This window comes from Crocodylus porosus, unplaced genomic scaffold (assembly GCF_001723895.1).
Source record: "Crocodylus porosus isolate Cpor-Errol unplaced genomic scaffold, CroPor_comp1, whole genome shotgun sequence".
Taxonomy (NCBI): domain Eukaryota; kingdom Metazoa; phylum Chordata; order Crocodylia; family Crocodylidae; genus Crocodylus; species Crocodylus porosus.
This window is the reverse complement of record NW_017728947.1, coordinates 40,551,354-40,572,365: the sequence shown is the minus strand read 5'-3', so window position 1 is coordinate 40,572,365 and position 21,012 is coordinate 40,551,354. Positions and strand designations below refer to the sequence as shown.

General features: G+C 48.3%; 1 protein-coding gene across 2 annotated transcripts in view; it reads left to right on the top strand.

Annotated features, from left to right (window-relative positions):
- ALX4 (ALX homeobox 4) overlaps nt 1–21,012 on the top strand; it is a 72,132-nt gene that overhangs the window by 33,823 nt on the left and 17,297 nt on the right. For both annotated transcript variants that reach the window (XM_019551980.1, XM_019551979.1), the window contains one exon: nt 10,762–11,072. In XM_019551980.1, coding sequence (XP_019407525.1) covers nt 10,762–11,072 — 311 coding nt within the window. The remainder of the gene's footprint in view (nt 1–10,761; nt 11,073–21,012) is intronic.

Here is a 21,012-nt window from a genome sequence, read left to right as displayed (position 1 = left end):
GGGAAGTTCTGGGAGACCATCGTGGGGCATATTTATGACTAGATTGCACAACTTTGGATAATTGCTTGTAGGAGCTGCATTGCACTGACATCCCTGAAAGAGATATGAACAAACCTTTCCTCCCTTTTCGAGCACACACGGGTGTGTTCTTAGTTGCTAGCACTGTAGGGCAGTGATTCTCAACCAAGGTGCTGTAGCATTCTGGTTGAGATCCTTGAGATCATTTCAAGGGTGCAATGCAATGTTAGCACTGTTAGGTGTGCAAACATGATTCGCAAGATAAACCCAGAGATTTCAAATCCACAATGTCAAAAACATTCTGCCCCATCATGCTCTTTCTGAGATTTTTGCAACAGAAGAATTACCCTATTATTCTGTAGTCAAAAATTGAGTGAAAAGAAAGAGCTGACATTTTCTAAGGAGGACTTTGAGTCTATCAAAGGGTGCTTCCAATTTAAAAAGGCTGAGGACCATTGCTGTAGGGAATGTCTACATAATGGCAGACAGAGCTCAGTCTCACCAATGAGGAAGTAAGTCCTGCCCACCCATTCCCACCTGAGCACATAGAAGATGAGGCAGCAAGGATGCCTTGGTGGCACCTCCCACATCACACTCAAGACCTGGGTATCCAGTGTATTCAAGAGTAGCAGATTGGGGCTCCCTCACTGCCTCCTTCTGGGGTTCATCCACACAGAGCAAGAGCAGCACTTGTTTCCTCACTGCCCAAACTGAGTCCTCTATCATCGTGGTAGACGTACTCCATGAGTCACACAGGCTAGGTCTGTCCTTTGTCCCGCCCATGATACCCTGTGTGACCTGGGGATGCCACTGCCCCTCCCCTTGCCTTTGTTTCCCCATCCATAAAACGAAGTGATGTGTGTGTACGCTCCTTTGAACAATGATGCTTCGAGATCTCTGGCTGAAAAACACACAGGGAAGACCGAGTTGCTGTTCATTTTGAAGGTGCCCCTTTGTCCAGTCCTGGCAATGGGAGGGTTGAGGGGACAATGGCAAAAGCAGGCAAGGGTGGGAGGAAGGGAAGCTCCTTATTACAGACATGAACTCTTCTGGAAGACACTACCAGTCCAGGCGCCAACTGTCCCCTCAGTGCTGTGGCAAGGAAGTTTGGTGCCTGGCACAATGCCCACAGCAGCAGCCCGCCCTTGCCCCGTGCACAGATCTGGTGGGCACATGCCCCACCCTGTGCTTGCTTGGGAGTGCAAGCAGCGGTGGGAGCTGCCCTCCCCCTGTCCCCATGCCCTCCCAAACAAGCTGCTTGTGGCTCTGTCCCACACCCTGCCCCAGCTGGACAGCACCTGTTGGCGTCCTTTTGCTTTGATGCCTGGGGTGGTCACCCTGATCGTCCCCCGCCCCTTTGCTATGGCACTGTGTCCCTGGCAGCAGAGGCAAGCAGCCAGGCTAGGAGAGGATGTCCTTATAGGAAGATGAGTGCAGGCCAGGCCTTACTCTACAATAAAGCAAGAACCTATTTTCCGCATCCAAACAGAATCCCCCGATTAAATCCCTGCGTAAACAGAGACAACTAATAAAGGCCTGGATAGCTGGAACTTGAAAGGGAATGAGGCTGCTTTGGCAAAGAGGGCTTTCAACTTACGTCAGGAGCTGGAGCACCCCCCACCCCAGCCCAAGAAAAGCAAGCCCCATGCGCTGTCCAGTGAGTTGCGTAACAGCGCTGTTTGTTCCTTGGGACCTGACTGCTTTCAGCAGAGATAAATATCTTTGCTGAAAGCCCTGGGCCTGGTTCCCAGCTGCAGTTTATGCTATGTCGTCAATGGCGCTACATCAGACCCAGAGCTTTCGCCAGTGCTTGGCATGTGTTTTTCACCTCCCTCCTGTAATTATTATTATGCATCACCAGAAGTCCCTTCCTGCCTAGCAAACAGAAAAAGAAGCCCTGTGCCATGATGGGGGTGGAGGGGTAGGGGACTTGACAGATGGCAACTAGCCACTTCTCCAGGCCATTGTTCTCAGGTTGCTCCGCTGCCAGCTTTGCAGAGGGGATGTGCGTGACTGGGTTCAACTAGCAGAGCCCTTTCATGGCTGCCACTTCTGCCTTGGCTTGTCCCTCCCTCCTGCCCTTGCCAGCCCCACATGCCACATGGTCACAGACCTCAGCCCACAGCCAAAGTATTTACGCATCCCTCTGACGCAGGTTCCTTCCCCCCTTAGGAAGGCTAATTGCTGGAGGGTCAGGCTGCTGGTTTTATGGATCTAACGTGCATTTCTTTAGCACAGATGCATGGGCATCGATGAGTACATTGTGTATCTCCCTTCACACATTGAAAATGCCTTCTCTCTCCTTTACCATGGCGCAGCTGCAAAGTAATAACCATAGTGCAAGTCAGTGTTCCAGCTGTACTGAGTATGGCATGGCCAGTGCCCTTTTCACTGAGGCTGTCAAGATGCTCTGTCAATGAGCCATATTCACCCCAGAGCCTGTAGCAAGCAAAAACAGAAGCCCTGTGCCATGATGGGGGTGGAAGGGTAGAGGATTTCACAGATGGCAACTAGCCACTTCTCCAGGCCATTGTTCTCAGGAGTAGTGGAAAGAGGGAATTCATCCCCAGACAAGGACACTGGCAGGAAACTGTATTAATGGACCTCTGATTCCAACTCTAGACATGGCAATGGGTTTAAACTACAACTACAGAGCCTCTCCTAAACTCATTATGAAGAGGAAATTCTGGATATGTAATGTCCCAGAGAAAGTGGGCCTATTCAGGGTTGTATCAGTGTTCTTGCATCATTTTCCTTTTCTGTCTGAAGTGATTCTTCTCCCCCAAAAAGTACAATTTATAGTGAGACAGTAGCCTCAAACTCTTTGGAGCAGCACTGGGTTCAAATCAAATGCTCCACCAATTATTAGAGCCATGTGAATGTCCAAGAAAGGGCAGTGGAAATCACAGATTCAAGACTACCCTGTGAGATTTCCTGTTCATCCTACTTCTGGAAACAGATAGGGCTGGGTAGCGTAAGGATAGCCAAAATAATGACCTAGGGAACAACTGAGTGCCCTGGAACCCAAAAAAAAGGGCTAATCCGAAATAGCAAAGGGCACATTGATTTGCTTTTTGCTCCATTTGAACTGATTTATTTATTTGCAGTCACCCATGTCCATTGATTATTAATATTACATTGGGTCCTTGAAGTCCTGGTCATGACCAAAACCCTATTGTGGTATACGCACTACAAAAAAAGACAGGAGCCCCTGCCTCAAAACACTTACAAGCTTAATACAAGACAGAAAGCTCTAAGTGGGGAAGTGCCTGGGGGACAACAAGACAGTATTGATCAGCAGGGTGGGCAGTGGGGATGTTACACTCAAGAGTCTGTTTGTTGTCAGGTTATTTTTGCAGGGATCACAGCGAACAAGAGCTTTGAAGGAGGATAACCAGTCAGTTTTGTGGCTGTTTCCAGGGAGTACTTTACAAGCATAGGAGGAGGGCAGCACAGGAGAAAGCAGACAGATACCTCCTTCAAAACTGAGCATGTGGACAATGGAGGCTGCATAATGGGGAGGGGGTAAGAGACAAGAACAGCTCTTTCAATATGGAAGGCAAGATGATATGTCAGGTGGTGACAGGTCATGAAGGGCTTTGAAAGCAAAGTCAAACACATTGTATTTGATGTTCCCCTTCCTTCCATCTTGCAGGAACACTCCCTTTGCCAGGTCACTAAGTGTCAAGGCCACCTTGCCCTAAACTCTTCTCTGCTTACTGTTCTGGGACTCTTAATACCGGATTGACATTGGCAAACTGGAGGGAGCTGAGAGACAAGCAGCCTGAGATAGCTACAGAGAGCTACAACCTGTCCTGCCTCAGTTCCTACTCATAGACCCTGGTCCCTATAGGCTGCCTATGTAGCTTTTCTTCTACCCCCTTTTGCCTCAGTGTCCCACACCCAGCTTTGGGCTTCACCTTTTGAGGCACACTGAGGGAATGTGTACAGTGCAACAGCAAGAGCCAAACAGACACCTCTGGGTATGCCCCATCACCCACTCCCGCTCCCATACCACCAACCTGGAACTGTGCTGGAGAACGCTGGAGACCACAGTCTCAAGAGCAACCATGGGAGGGGCATCCCTTGAGACACCTTGTTGGCACGTTTCTGGGATATGTTTGGGGGTATCTACGCCAGAGCATGGAGTGAGTGCAGCATGGACATACTCTAAGTACGTTCCCTGCCTACCTCCCAGTCCTTCCTGAGACCTCGTTCAATTCAGCCAACCCATGAAGGCAGCCATATCTCAGTCATGGCCATTCATCTGAATCATGCCTGCCGGAATCTTTAGATCATGAGACAGGGATAGAGGGGGGAAGACTTCATTTACCTGTTTCAAATCCCGCCCCCCCCAACACATGCACGCACAGCTGAAATATATATGCATTTGTGAAATAGCCCCCTGTACAGTGAACAGGCAAGAAAAAATAAAGCATCAGTGAGGTTTTAAGCAGGCCCAAGTGTCTGCAAAATGCAAGGAGCATAGCTAGGGTGGTACGAGGGGGCTGAGCTAGGAGGAGTGGGATGACTGCTTGGATGAACCATGAGAACAATAGCAGAATCATGAGATTTCTTATTCCAGAGCAGCTGGAGTCCACACCCCCCATGGGCCACAGACCCCTGGGACTCATGGGCCCCATGCAGTGAGGGCCCCCCTGCTGCTTGGGCAGTGTGACTTCCCCCTCTTCACGTTTCCCCACTGCCATATGGCATGGGTAGGGCAATCACAACTATGCCCTGCAGGGCAGCACACTACCCCATCTCCCAAAGGACTGGGGCAAGAAGTGGAGCTGAAAGGGAGCCCAGAGACTCCAATAGTGGCAGCAGCAGCAGCAGCAACAGTGGGAGCCAGTGGCTAGGTGTTAACCCCTCATGGGCTGCCAGTTGGATGGTCCTGCCAGAGATCATAGAATGATCTCCCAAGGGCAGAAGTCCTTCAGATTCAGACATTCAAAAGCAGGCTGAAGAATATACTGTGGGGAATGACCCTGGACTGGTGAAGTGGCTACAAGAGAAAGGATCTGTTCATCTTGAATTCCTAGGAATTTAATGTATTGGATTCAAAAATACATTTGGAAAGTTGTCAGGCAAAGATACTCTGAAGCTGATCCACATCCCTTTTCTGCATTCAGCTTTTCCTTTATGCTGTTGCAGACACTGGACAGTTAGTAGTTGGAGCCAGGGGAGTAAACTGAGGAAAGAACTGGGCTTCCTGGCAAAGGCACTCTCCATCGCATTCAGCTTGTAGTGGAGGCGGGGGTTTTACAAGCCTGTGATAGCTCAACCTTTCATGCAGCTCCCTTCTTAAAGACTGAAGGTAGCTGCAGATTCCAGAAGACAGTCATCCATACTGACCTGGGCAGCTGTGCCTCTTAGATCAGTGCTTCACCTTGAGCCACAGTCTCTTCAGGATGCACATCTGTAGTAATGAAAGGACTAGCAAAACATATTCTCTTTTAGGATAATTAGACATGGCCTTGAAGCTCCTGGCATGATGCCAATGTGTGGCCATCAGCTGAGCCCAGCTGGGCCATTTCTAGCATACTTTCCACCTTAACCAACTTGTCCCAGGGAAGGAACTGTGGGGAGGGGGCTGGTACACACTACACTAACACTGAGAAATGACACAACCCAGTACAGCAAGGCTCTGTGTGTAAGCTGACCATCCCATATCCCCCATCAACAGGAATCTGACTACTTTGCACTAGTCTTTATTTGGGCTTCCAACCAAACTGTTCCTGAAAGGAAGCTGATTCCTGCTCAAGGCACTGACCTGGCCTCACATATCAGCTGTATCTAAGTGAACCAATGAGATATGACAGAGTGTAAATTAGCACGCATGAATTCACACCTCGCATGTCAAGGGAGGGCCGTCAACACAGCCAAGCTGAATTTATACCCAATTACTCGTAGCCTGGCGAGCAGAGTCTGGCTGCTGTGGAATGAAACTTTGGCTTTGAGAAAAACATGTGTATATATGTGACTTTAGTGATGGAATAGTAATACATTTGTTACCTTTCTTTCTTAAATGAATGCACTTTATTATTTCTCAGAGGCCCTTAGGAGTGCCTGGCACATTATGGGCATTTAGAAAATGAAAGGTACTGATCCTGAGCAGTACAATTTAATAATAGTGCTTAGTCTTTCTGTACCACATCTTATACACACAGTTCTTCACACATTGCAACTGATTCATTCTCAAACACGCAAGTAGAGAAGTCCTGTAGTGACCCCAATCTACAGCTAGAAACTGAGGGCATAGGCACATCACCCCTTTATACCAGTGTTATCAGTGTTAACAGTCTTTTCAGTAGAAGAGAAGAATACATTTAATCCAGCACACGAAAAATCAGGGCTAAAACTTCCCTAGTGTAAGGTACCCTAAGTATCACTTATTCTTCAGTGACTGCCTATCTTGAATGCATAGGCTCTGGCTTCTTTACGTTTCATTCCATCCAGGAAGAGCACACACCAACTGCTGAAACTTCCTTAGCCTAACAAAGGGTTTTTGAACCCGAAAGCTTGCTTAAAAATTGTTTCCAACTATTTAAGTTGGTCTAATAAAAGGTATGAGAGTCACACAAAGAACCTTGTCTACTTATTCTTGAAGAACTATTTGCTAAAGGCAAACAGCTATGACCTGCTCCCTGCCACCAGTGGCACGGTGCCATAAAAGCAGCCTCCTGCGTGCAGTTACCCTGGAACAGCTGCTTGTCTGTCTGCTCTGAATCCTAGTATATTTTACATGGACATACAAAACTGATGTAAATCATACTAGTAAAAATGTGTTGGTGTCCAGATGCTGAGTCCCAGAGGGAGTTTAAGTGACTTGGCCAAAGCTATAGAGGCCCTGGGATTAGAATCTGGAATTTCCTAATTCCTATTACATGTATGTAGCATCTTCCATCAAAGGTGAATCCCAAAACAGTTAACTGTACAGAACTCATACCACCTGTCACTGAAATGTAGCTGCCTTTGGTATGGACTACTGCAGCTATTTAATAACTGACAGGACTATTACATGATGGTTGGGGACAAGAGGTAAAGGAGAATTTCATGCATAATTAAAACACTGTAAATTTGTTGCTTTGTGTGTATACATTTAGGTATATTTTATAGAAGCCAGAAGAGGGGTCTAGTAATAAAGCTCTGGGTGTATTGACAAATGCTAAGTGTGACAGAGAAGCAAGCACTTGTGACTGAAAACTGTTCTTCTCTTTCTTCATTCTACTATTGTTACATGTCATTGGGTGCATCTACATGTCACCCTATGGCAGAGGTGGGCAATTATTTCGGGCAGAGGGCTACTTATCGAGTTGTGGCAAGTCATCGAGGGCGGCAAGGGTAGACCCGCCCCTTGACAGGTGCCTCGCCCCCTAGTTGCCATCTTGGGACCAGAAGTCCCACCCCTAGTCCTTGACCTTTGCCACTGGAAGTCCCTCCCCTTACCGCCCCTACCCCCCAGAAGTACTCATTTCAGCAACAGTTTGCCATCTCAGAACCAGAAAAATACCAAATTTATATTCTAAAAATCAAACATTTACTACAACATAAATTAATTTGATTTCAAAGAATATTTTTGTCCTGATTTATATGTGTTTGTATAGTATACATAAAGGTGATTGCACAATAGCTTAAAATGAAGTCTTACTCTTGTATATTGTAGGGAGGTGTGGATGGGTGGCCATAGGTTTCTGGGTATGTGGGGTGTAGGGGAAGGTGTATATGTAGGGTGTGTGGGGGTGTATGTGGAGTGGGAGAACATGTGAATGTGTGTGTGGAGATATGTGGTGTGGGTGGGTATGGGGTTTGTGGGGGGCTGTGGGTATTTAGGGGGAAGGTGGCTGGGGAGGATTGTGGCATGTGTGGAGGGGGAGGATTTGCCCACAGCCCCCCATGGCTCCTCCAAGCCTGGGCTCCATGCTTTTGGTGTTCCTGGACCCAGGGCACTGTCACAGCCTGGTGCTCCCACTCTCAGCCACTTCTCCCCATTTGCCACCACTGCCCTTCTGCCACTTCCCTGTCCCCCCGTCCCTCTCTACCCCCCACCCCCAGCTTGCTGGTCCAGCACCACATCCCTTCTGCATGGCTGAGACTGCAGGACACAGAAGGAGTTAGACAGATCTGGCTGGGCCCACATGGGGCTACCCGAGAATCACAGGGGTCAGGCTGGCTCCTACTGTGTCCTTGGCCTGGTGCTGCAGCCAGGAACCACGTGGTGCCAAAGGCACCAGCAGAGGGCTGGAGGGGAGCGGTGGCAGTGGCAGGAAAATGGCTGCAGCAGGCAGGGGGGAGTAGCAGCCAGTGGGCACGTGAAGCATAGCAACGGCTGCACAGGAGTGCAGGGAAGGGACCAGCAGGGCTCTATGGAACCAGGCTGGGCTGTACCAGCAGGGAGAGGGGGAGCTGGCATGGTTCCAGAGCCCTGCCAGCCTGGCCCCGTGCTCCTGCCATCCGGCTCTGGGCACCTGCTGGCCCTGGCGCACTGGAGCAGGCCCTGTGCTCCCATGCAGCTGTCGCTGAGCTACATGCACCTACTTGCTGCCCCTTCCCCCACTGCCTGCTGCCACTTTCAGCATTTCCCTGCCTATGGCTGGTGCCGCTCCTTTCCACCCTGCTGCCAGCTGCTCTGGCATCATGTGGCTCCTGGCTGCAGCACCAGGACTGCAGCAGCCAGCTCAGCTCAACCCTGAGGCAATTGCCCATAGTCCTCTCCTGCCTCCCCACTCCATCTGAATTTCCCTCCAGCGCAGGGAGGCAGGAACAGCCCCAGGGGCCCAGCACAGCATGATCTGTGCTCTGCATGGGGCTTCTGGCTGGGGGTGGGAGAGGCAGGACCACTGGGCCTTGTTTCTGCAGCCACTTGATCCTGCTGGCAGCTTCCCCTGGGTCCTACTCATGCTGGCTCCTGTCAACGTTGACAGGCAGCTAGGGGCAGATACATTAATTTTCTAAATTTTTGAGGGGCCCTGCAGGCTGGATAGATTGCCCTGGCAGGCTGGATGTGGCCTGCAAGCCATATTTTGCCCACCCCTGCCCTAGGGCAATGTAATGATGCACTGCATCACTGTATGGTACACTATGGCGACATAGTGATCATACAGGTCTATACATGATCACCAGCTACATTGCTGTAGTGGCATACTCCCCCGGTACAGTGGACAGCTACAGTAACTTAGCATCGAAATCTAACTATGCACTGCACGCACAGCCCAGTGACCATCCATAGGAAGCACTAAAGCACGGTGCCATAGTAACATTGCTGTACAGAAACATGTAGACACACTCACTGTTGATTAATTAATTGCTGAAGACAGTCTGATGGTAAACAGTTTGTGACTGGATTTCCCTTGTAGCTGTGGGTTTTCATAGTTTGTTTTATTTCTGTACCACCTTCTTCTCATCCAAAAATCATGTATGTTCTAGCCAATGGTGGTCAAACCTGATTCTCCTCCCATTCACTGTGGTGTAACTCTTTTGACACCACATGTACTTGACAGAAGGATGGGGCCTGTTGAACATAATATAAAATCATATATAATTTGTCCTTTTTGTCTAGGAACCCATATTATTCAGGAGCAGAAAGGGGACGAAGGGACCAGTTTGAGAGCCCTTGATTTAGTTCCTTGGTTTATCACAGACTTTCTCTGTGATCTTAAGTTACTCACCTTGTCTGTTGGTCAGTCACCCCATGTAGCATGGCAAGTACTGTAAGTACTCTAAGAATATTAAAGATTGTGACTTGCTCAGGTACCTCAGTGGGGATATGGAAGAACCATAGAGACATGTGCACAGTTTTGCTGACTTATGCCCTCAGAAAACAGCAGACCGGGGGTCTTCTGAAGAGACAAATAACAGAATGATAGGCTATCACACGTTTTGTTATATAGGAATTGATGATGCATGCACAATCAGAGGAGATGATGCTGGCTTGATTAGTGTCTGTTGACATAATAACAACTCTAATTTTTTTTAGAACTTGCAGTTATAAGCAAGCTTGACCCCCCCAAAGCCTGGATCCCAACCCACTCTGTCTCAGGGAATGTTCTACTCTGGAGCACAACTCTAGCAATAGTTAGTGCTAGGGGATCAGTAAAGGCATTCAGTCAGTATAACCCCCACCCAGCAGTTTCTCTATGTAGGCAGCTGCAGGAACCGGCCTCTGCCTCCACTCCTGGGAATCTGAATGTCTCATGCAAAACTCCAAGCACCACGTGGCAGGAGAGGCCCAGTTTGGCTCCAGTCTTGCTGATAACATTCCAAGCAGGTGGAGTCCTTCTCTCTTGTTCTCTATGGCTCCACCGTGCGATTTTGGATCCTTAGTACAGTTTTTGGATGCATTGCTTTACTTTCTGCTGTGGGTGCAAACTTGGGTACTAATGCCAGATTTGTGGAATCCCAACTGAATACAAATTAAGATATCATTAATCTTTCCTATGCCATAACAAGAGAAGCTCCTCTCTCTTCTTCCTATATAGCCCCCTCCCATTGCATCCCCCTTCTTATCCTCTAGGCCCTTTCAATCTCAGGCCTATATTTTCCCAATGACATCTGTCCTTCCATCATTTAGTTTTTATTTTTCTTTCCCTCCTTCCTCCTCCTCTGTCACACTCTCACCCTCTTTATCAGAGTCTTTTTCTTTCCCTGTTATTCTGACTCCTGTTCATTTATCCTGGACTTTATATTTTTTTTCTTTCTTTTCTTCTCTCCCTGTTTCCCCACCTCCCCAACCACAAACAGGTAAAGAGAGCAACTTGGGAGAAGCCGACTTACAGCCAAGCTCTGATCCTTCGGGAATGGACAGCAGCTACCTCAGTGTGAAGGAGGCTGGAGTGAAGGTTCCCCAGGACAGGGCCAGCACTGACCTCCCCAGCCCCATGGACAAGACTGACTCAGAGACCAACAAAGGCAAGAAGCGGCGGAACCGCACCACTTTCACCAGCTACCAGCTGGAGGAACTGGAGAAAGTTTTCCAGAAGACCCACTACCCAGATGTCTATGCCAGGGAGCAGCTAGCTATGAGGACAGACCTCACTGAGGCCCGAGTACAGGTAATGAGAAGACTTCTGGGGTTGGACTGGGGTAAAACTTCTACATATGAAATTTTGAGGCTTCCAGGTAGCAAGTTAATGGGTGCATCTACACAAGATGCTAAATGCACAGTAGACTAATTCTATTATGTATTAGCATGGCAGGCAAAAACTGCTAATGTGCTAATGCTCAGTAGAATTAATCTGCTGCACGTTAATGTCACAAAAAAGCATGTGTTGGCATTACTGTGAAGTAGCACTGATTACAAGTACTAAACTTTAATGTACCGTAATTATGGTGCATTAATGAACGTGTAGATGTGCCCAATCAGTCTTAAAGATCCACTGTTTCTAGGTAACGTTTTATTGGAAGTTACCTAGAACCTTGCCCCTAATTCCCCTGAAACTTGAAGCCTGCAGGCCTGTACCCAGAATCCATGCTACTGATTGATGCTTTTCTTTCATGCTATACAGCAAACCAAGATACAGGGGAGCCTTATATGTGCTCAGCACTAATGCATACTCCTTTATAGCATCCATATTTCCAAGGTTCATGGAGGTGTACTCTCTCCCTTGAGTTAATCGAGCAATAAGGCAGCTGATACTCTTCAGTGATGGTTACTCTGAACAAGACTGTCATGTAAATATCTTGCTCCAAGAGAATCAGCCTCAGTGGCGCCAAACTTTCTCATGATACATCTCATTTCTGGCAAGCTGCGGAAAGGGGGGTGGCTGAGGTCACCATGACCTCCAGTGCAATTGAGCCAGAATGCAGTGACATGATGCAGATGGGTGTTGCTGCCTGGCTGGCCGAACAGGTTCAGAGACAACGCTTGAAACCTATTGTTTTGGAGCAAGAAGGTGTGGCTCCCACTTCGATAAGAACAAGACAGTCCAGCAACACCCTTGCAGCCATACCACCCTGGGCTGCCAAGGTCCAGAGTAGCAAACTGAGGCCTTGTCTGAGCCTGTGTGTATAAGAATCTAGGTGCTATAGGAAGGAGTTGATGACTCTGCAAGCTCTCTTACCCATTCGCACATCCCCCTTCCTCAACCACCATTTTGTTTCCAATAGGGCCATTAGGAAGCCATGAGTACTAGAGTCATGTGATAGGAAAGATGAGCAATGAGAGGCCTGACTCTATACACTATGAGGAGGCTGCTCATTTGAAACAGGGGAGCTGTGGGTTCCAGTCCCTGCTGCCAGGGATATCTCTGGCTTTAACCTTGATCAGGAGGGTACAGGATCAGGCTCCATCTTGCTTGCTCCCTAATCTGTTTATGCATTTTCCATTAGACAGACATTGGCAAAAAAATAGCAGTGTTTTTCACAGCAGGGGCTAGAACCCAGGCCTGCCGTCTTCCCTAGCCCCACACAACCACGCTGGGCTGCAAAGCCAGTCTCCCTTTCACTTGCTTTTTTTCTGGCCCTGTGAGTCTTGTACTCCTGGTTGTCCAATGGCCCAGCTTCAACAGGAGAGCTAGGGGGACCCTCACCCACCCTAGTCCAAGGATGAAGAGGAGCTAAAACCCAAGTCCCTGACTTCCTAGGCAAGGGCAATTGCCACCAGGTAAAATGTCATCACCACCATGATCTGTGACCAAGAGCGAACTGGGGTGCTAGGCTTTATCCTGAACTCAACACTGCTGTCAGTTGGGCATCCCAGTACAGGTAGGTACTGCCCCTCGAGCAAACAAGATCCTGACATGACTGGAATAGCTCCTCTGTGGCCCTGAATCAGACCCACAAGCCCCAGTGAGCAGTGGGAGTTCAGCTATACCCTACCATTTCCTATCAGCTGGCTGTAGGTGGCAAAAGCCATCCAGCTTACACTTGGGAGGTGCCTGGGTCTCTACATTCACTGTATAAGAAGCCTCAGTGCCTAACTCTGCCAATTAAGTCAGCCTACTGCAGCTAAGTGCTTACATTTTAGGCACTGGAGTGTCCCAGTGGAGGCACATACAAGGTCAGTTTGGATCTGACCCCTGAGTTCCCTTTGTAATGCATGGGGAGTACTCATCACCTCAAACTGGGATTCACAGCCACCAGTGCACTGAGTGAGGATACCTACCCCAGCCAACAGAGTGTACTTGGGATAGACTGTATTTGGGGCACTCTCCAGAGCATAGGGACCTCTCTGCAGCCATGAGTAAGGCACCTATGTGATTCACAGCTCACAAACCTATCCGTGGAGTCTCAGAACAGCAAAGACTCCTTATGCCTGAAGAAGGGTGATTGCTCCTGAAAGCTTGCAAAGAACTTTTCCCCAACTATTCTGTTGGTCTAATACCCAAAGAATCTTGCCTGCCTGCCTATATCCTGGACTTAGGCATGTTTTTTAATATAACTGGCAGGTTCACTTTTGTTTTGTCTAATGATGGTGGCAGTGGTGGTGCAGCCTCTCACCTTTTATAGATCCAAGTAGTGGTCAGAGCATTTGTCCAGGAAGTGAAAAATCTGAGTCTTAAGCCTTCCTCAGCCTGAAGTTTTTGCTCCCACTTTCCAGAAAAGGGTCCGAACTACCCCAGTTCAGGTGGAATGGGATGGGGAAACTCCCTCCCTCCCTGCTGGAAGCTGTGCGGCTGTACAGCCAAGAAGGCATGATTCCTGGGGTCAGAAAGGAGTCCCTGAGACAGCATGAGCTTGTAGCTCATTGAGGAGGGTACTCACCTGGGAAGAGAGAAGAGTATGCCCGCCTTCCAGAAAGGTCTATTGTAAATGATTAATGCATAAAGAAGCCTGGGAGCAGGGGCCAGAAAGTAGGTCTGTGTTTCCTGGAGGAGTGTCCACATCACAGGGGACCATCGACTGCTGTTCCTTCTTGACTGAACTCTCTTTCCAGCCCTATAGATCTTGCATTCTTGGGTACACAATGACACAGCTTCACCAGCAAGAGGTGGAGCATGCCTTCCTTAACAACCTTGACTAATAGGTAGTAAGGCTCCCTCTACGAAAGTTTGGATTTTACCCATTTCAAAAGGCCTAGAACTCATGTTTCCCACTTCCTGGGAAAGAGCTCTAACCACTAGGCACCAGCTTCTCTGGCCTCATATTTGAACATGGCTGCCGTGCTTTGTGCTAAACTCCGTGCTGTCAGTGTGTGCTGGGTATGCCCTGAGGAAATCTGCTGGACCAGGCCCTTCAGAAGAGCTCAGCACAGAGACGCCTGCTTTGTGAGCTTTAAATGGACTTGGCATACAGATAGTTCTAGGGGCAGCAGTTCTGGGCATGAACAGAGACATGGTGCCTAGGGAACTTTACTGGCACAAATGTAGGCACATATGGCTTCCCAGACACCTGTGTGGTTAGGTAACTGTTTCAAGAAGAGCACTTTCAGACCTGAATGCCTAAATCTAACTTCCACTTTACGTGTTTAATTGCTATGAACCTTAGTTAATAATGACGGCTGTTGTCTGCAAATGCATATGCGACATGGTTGTGTCGCCATGGAATGATCACCTTCTTTACCTTACACTCAAATTCCCGGTCATTGCTCCCCTGCTGCTTTTCCACATGAGAACCATTCCTCAGAATGACAGAGGCAGCTTCTGGAAGCGAAAGCCTCAAAAAATGCTCTGTGCATGGGTGGAGGGTATTAGTCCATTTGATATCACCAGAGTCCTTTATCTAAGGAAAGCCATGCTACCAGAGGCAATGAAAACCAGGTGTTAGGCTTTGGCAGGACATACAAATCAAAACATTTCAAACAAAGATTTGTTATAAGAAGCAAATTATCTCAGTCCTCTCCATGATACTTTTCCACATGTCAAATGGCTGTCTACCAACTGGACATATAGGTCCAGAGCTTGAATTGATATGTAGGTCCATAGTTCTCTCAACCTTGGCATAGCCATTCACCAGCCAGGGTGCTGGTGAGTTGGGTGTGACTGTGAGTCTGGTATATTATCAAAACTGAGAAGCCAATGGAACCTTATTGTCACTAAGCTGCTTGAATAGGTGAACCAAAAAACCAGGCATTTTCTCTTAGCTGAATGGGGAAATAGATGAACTAAGTTGGTGTGAGCTGTGTGTCACCTCCCAATAGTTGAACCAGTAAAAGCTGGTCTTGACCTAGAATTGTCTTCTCTCCTGCCAAACTGGTCTCCCTGAAGAACTGAAATAATTCCCAAAGCAGTGGGTCAAAGCAGAAATGAAGCTCAGGCAGACAAGTGACTGCTATGGATCTTTCTAAATCTCTCCCATGTTCACACTTCACAAGTAAAATACCTGATCGGGAGTCAGGCACCTAGAGAAGAAGTCACCACATCAGTAGGCTTGCCACAGTGGGCTCCGTCTGCAGAACTGTGCAGTGGACTGTTTGTGGAAATCATTCCCCAGTTGGGCTCTTTTCCAGCTGCTGAAGATGCCACTTTTGCCAGCTTCGGCTGCTAATCTCCAGAGTGGTGTCTAAAGACCGTAAAGTCTACACACCTTTCCCTGTCTACCCTCCAAAACCTTTACTTAAAGCAGTGGGGACCACCCTTTTTAGCAGGTGTGCAACAAATTAACCCCACCTTCCCCAAACACCACTCTGATCCCGTTCCTGTTCCCAATTTTCTGCTTTGTTGCCTGCTCCCTGCCTTATGCTCCCTGTCCACTCTGTCATTTTGCTTTCTGTTTCATGTCTGATTTGCCCCTGTGCTGCCTGCCTCTTCCCTGATCCGCTGTATGCCGTGCACAGAGGCTGCCTGTACCACAAGCTGGCCACCCCTAATTTAAACAGTCCCTTAGCTGAGATATTGCATGTCCCCAATTTCAGTGCCCACAGCAGTCAGCAATCCCAATGTGCTGCAATCTCTTCCATTAACCCTTATAAAAGCAAGCACTGAACAAACACACTCTTCTGTCCCTACCTGCAAACACAACCAGAAAAGAATACAACCTTCTCTTGGAGTAACCCAGACCTGTGCATGGCCAGATCCCACACAAAAGTATAGATTTTCCTTTTTTCACTTCAGTTATTCTGGGCCCTGGAGACACTAACTGCATGAGACACTAACTGCACTGCAGCCTAAAGCACTGCACAGTAGCATGCGAGGCAAAACCTATGCCAACACACTACTGTGCAGTAGTATTAGGCTACTGCACAGTTAATGTCCAAAAAAAATCCATGTGCCAATGCTACTGAGCAGTTACACAAGTTACTGTGCGTGATTGAATATTTGGTTATCCAAGTATTAAACTTAAAGTGCAGTAAGTATGGCTCATTAATGAACACGTAGATGCACCCAGTGAAACCAGGAGGCATCATCAGTACTAGAGAACCAAGAAGGTCAAACTGCCTGCACCCCTTTGGACAGGGGGCGTAACAACACAGCCTGGCGCCTGCAGCATCTGGGACATGGGAAGGGAAGCAGAGACTTTCAGCTGTCACTCTGTGATTGTGCAGCTGCAGTGACAGCTGTTTTTTTTCCACCCCTCCATAAGTTGGTGCCTAAGTTGGCTGCTTTAGTCCCCCCACTGTAGTTCCACCACTGCCTTTGAATCATGCCTAGAGAATAACTGCTGTCATGAGTTGTTAAGCAGGGGCAAGAAGGCAAGAAAAAGCCAGTGCTGTAAAACTGGGAATGATGGGCAGGTTGCTCTGTTCAGGCTTCGGCCCCTGTCTGGGCATTTCCACCTGTCCCTGGGGATGGAAGCAGTGTTCTCCCACAGGCATCTGGTGGCCCCCTATAAGTTTATCAGGGGTGCTCATCAGGATCTGGGGGAACGTCTGTTCACCAGAGCACCCCAAGGGATGACAAGATCGAATGGTCACAAACTCCAATGTGACCGGTTCAGGCTGGACATAAGGAAGAACTTCTTTACTGTCTGAGTCCCCTAGGTTTGGAATAGCCTGCCACCAGAGGTGGTTCAAGCACCCACTTTGAACGCGTTCAAGGCACATTTGGATGCTTATCTTGCTGGGATCCTATGATCCCTGCTGACTTCCTGCCCTGGGGCTGGGGGCTGGACTCAATGATTCTCCGGGGTCCCTTCCAGCCTGAATGTCTATGAATCTATGAAAGCAGCAGTGCTGAGCGCCCAGTTCCACCACATCTTAAAACCAATAAAGAGCAAGAGGCTGAGACACCTCAGTAGGACTTAGTGGCTCAGTGCAACTGTATTACTGACCCTCCCAACATGCCTAGTGTCACTGCTTGACTTCCTTCCATGCCTGGGCCTTCGACTCACTTTTGCACACACAGATGAGTCACGAAAGCAGCTGAAAGCCATGTAACCACAGCCAAGGCACTATCCAGGTCTGATCAATCCCTCTACTTTGAACAGTAGGCCATCCACCAACACATTCCACATACTCTGCCTGACACAATGTTGCACAACCCCCTTGTGCCTTCATGTTCTCACATCCCACTTCACACCACCTGCTCTGTGCAGAGATCGTTGTACATTCAGCTGTTCTATACATGCACACATATGCACATACATCATTATAAAGGCTGTCCCCACACACATATCCTCAAACATGTATGTACACACACTGATGTACCACTGTATAGCTCCTCCTCTTTCTCACACAGGAGCACTTAAGCCCACTCATACATACAGTTACCCCCTTTCCTTATGCCATGTAGGGCATCACAGCTCATCATCAATCCATCGTCATGGCTACTTGTTGCTTTTTAGTAGACAGTAGCATTGTACTCTGCTTTACTTCTCTCCTTGACTTCAGTGCCAGGGAATCTAACCCCCTCAACCCATCCCCTAGAGCTGGCTACACGATTGCTGAGCTGTTAATGAAAATCTTTTCAGTGGTGACCCTGTGATGCAGCGGGGGCTTGAAAGTGAGAGGGAAATGTCAAATGCTGCTGTAGCAAAATCACCGCCTTGGAAAGAAAAAAAGCAAAGCAAAGCAAGAAGTAATATATCTTGATCCCTTTTCCCCCATAAAACCCTGGGAGGCTGGTGGAAGGAGCGGAAAGACTGAGCTAAGCCTGCAGGAAATTAAACATGAAATGAAAACAAGCTCAAGTTATTCAATTCTCTCATCCCAGGCTCCAATTTCCCATTCCAGGCCACTGATAAAATGGTGTCCAGTTTCAGTGCTTATAGATGAATTCTGGCTCTGTTCTTTCAGGCTTGAAAAATGAAGGGCTTGTGGCCCTCACCAAGGGAAGGGGGGCCCAGAGCATGTTGACAATGCCTTTGTGCCATGCCACAAAGCACCTCCCACTCACGCTTGCTCTGCACGGGCCACCTCCTAAAAGTGAGGCAATGTTGCCACGCCAGAGTGGCACAGCACCTGTCTAAGGCCTGCTGTTGGCACACACTCAGAGCCACTTGGCACAAGTTACATTGTCTTCCTTCTGGGATCTAGTATGTGCAGAATAGGAGCATGGCATGTGGGCTAGGTGTGGTCCCAGTCATGGTCCCAGTCATGGGTGGAAGGCAGAGTTGACATGGCCAGAGAACTTCCTATAGACAGGCGCCCTAACCATAGTCCCAGGCCCAATTCCTACAGATTGAACTATGAAGTGGGTGTGAAACCCAGAGCTCAGTTCCCCTTTACCTATACAAAGCCCATGCTCTCCCTTCATCCCGTCCACTCACATAGGTGTGGTGAGCTGTAAGTGGGGGGGAGAGTGTTAATGTAATGACACAAAGTCTTTCCCTCTAAGCCAGTAAGGACAAGTGTTCCTGAAGATGGCATCAACTGAACCTCTGGGCTTTAAGAGATGACCAAGTTCAGAATATCCAGCTGAGCATTGTGAGGATGGGGAGGATTCGACAGCCAAGTGAGAACTAGCAGAACCAGCTGAGTATGACGAGAGGAATAGGTTTCTTTGTTTTCCTGCCTTTTGACAGCACCAAGGCCTGTCAAAGCACAACTTCCAGGCAAAAAACACACTCCACTAAATTCCCCTACATCCATCACCACTCTGACTGCTAACATGGAAACACGGAGTAGAAACTACATACATAGTATGTAATGTCCCATCTTGGCCCAGGTGCCTTGTGCTCTACCTGGCTGCTCCCCCATCTCCTCATCTATCGAAAGGACTTGCCAAAGAAAGAACATTGAGTTTGGACCTTTCTATATTTGCCACCCTTTAATGTATTGAGGTGGGAAAGCTATTCTTCCAATAGCTGGAAAGCAATTCTTTTCTTGCTTGCATTTTTACATTAAAAATGGTCTTGTCGGCTCTCTTTAGCTAGGAGGGCTGTACAGAAAACTTATAGATTTATCAGAGCAAAGGCACCAAGCAACTTAGCTATTCTCCATTGCCTCAATATGCTTCATTTTATACACATTAGCAGCCACATCTTGGCTGGGCAAAACAGATCATTAGTCAGCTGTGAAGGACCCTGGAAGGTCCCTGTTATCACAGGGGAGCCCCACAGATGGCACTGAGCTAACACAGCATGATGGGGATGCTGTACATTTGCTCACAGACATGCATCTGTACACGAGCGGGTGCATACATAGGGCACACACTTTGCTTGGGGACAGCTCAATGTGTTTGCCATGCTTGTGGCCAGTCACACATGTGTAACCCCTCTTGGGGGTTTACACATGCATGGCATATGGTCTCACCAGCCTTTGAGTAAAAGGCGCATCATGTTCTCTACCTGCTATCCACCCTCTGTGCACAGCATGGCTTCCTCATCATGGAAAGTAGCAGGGTAGCATCACTGACTTTGAAACTGCAGATCAAAGCAATGTGAAGCTGGCCATCCCTGGGACTGGCCTCCAGCTGGGCTGCTTGGGGACTGCGCCAGAAAGTGGTATAAGCAAAACAGACAGATGCCTGGGGCACCAAACCTGCTCCATTAGAATGCCAATCAAATTAAGGTCTCCCTCTCCTCTGTCTCTCTATATATTTTAGAGTCTTTGTTGTTTGGTTTCATTGTTCCCCATGAAAATCCTGCCAATGGCTGTAAGGTGGGGGTTGCTAGTTATAGCACAGCATACAAACTTGCCCAGAACAAGATCTCAGCTGACAAGGCTGCAGTGGGAAGGTTTCATGGAGGACGGCACTGCACATCCATGCAGGACTGCCATGCCTTTCCTTGGATACGTGCTAACCTATCCCCAACCCACATGGTAAAGAAATGCCTAGTCACTGGGGCACCCATCAGTGGACAAAAAGGAGATCAAGACTGGATGCTGGAATAAAGCAATTCCAGCTCACCAGACAAGCTCCTGCAGGAAGAAACAGGCAGTTTTGGGAGCACCCTCCATCATGGTCATTGTTTAGGTATTTTTTGTCCCACAGTTTCAAGGCATTAAAAATGTTAACATCTGAAGCTTTACAATGGCTGTGGGAGTTTGGAAACCCTTTGATGCCTGATTTAATAGGTAGGGAAACTGAGGCACAGCACAGTTTAAGAGATCTGTTCACAACAGGGTAGTGAGGCAGCCAGAGCTGAAACCCAGAAGTCTGGCTGCCCACTTCTGTGTGCCAACTACTAGACATGCTGCTTTATGGCACAAACTATACAACCAACATCCATGTTCCCTAGTAATGCTCATTACCATTCCTGTAAAGGCTGGCCTGTGTCCTCTGACTGCAGTCAGTGTCTATCTTGTTTTAGTGTCTGCATAGATAGTTTGTGTCCAAGGAGAAGTCTGGTTTTCACTGTCTGCTCAGCCAATTTTTGGAGGTTGCTCATAAGCAAAGGAGCTGCCTTCCCTGGTTCCCATCCCCCATCTCCCAACCAGTCTGTATGCTGTCAGAGCTCACTGCCCCCTGAGTCACTGTATAAAACTCAAAGCAGAGAGCAAGGGCTCCGGGTAGCTGCTTTCATGCACCAGCGTGACCTGCACATCCCAGTGCCTGGTGATCACACGTATCTTGCAGAGTCTTCAAGGCAGCCTTTGATGGATGTGTTTCTCTGACTCCCTGCTTTAGGGGACTTTGAACTCAGGGGGCTGGCTCTGCTCCTATGTACACTGGTGTAAAGCAGGAAGGATCTGCTGGAAATCAGCACTGTTACACTGATGTCAAGCCAGGAAAA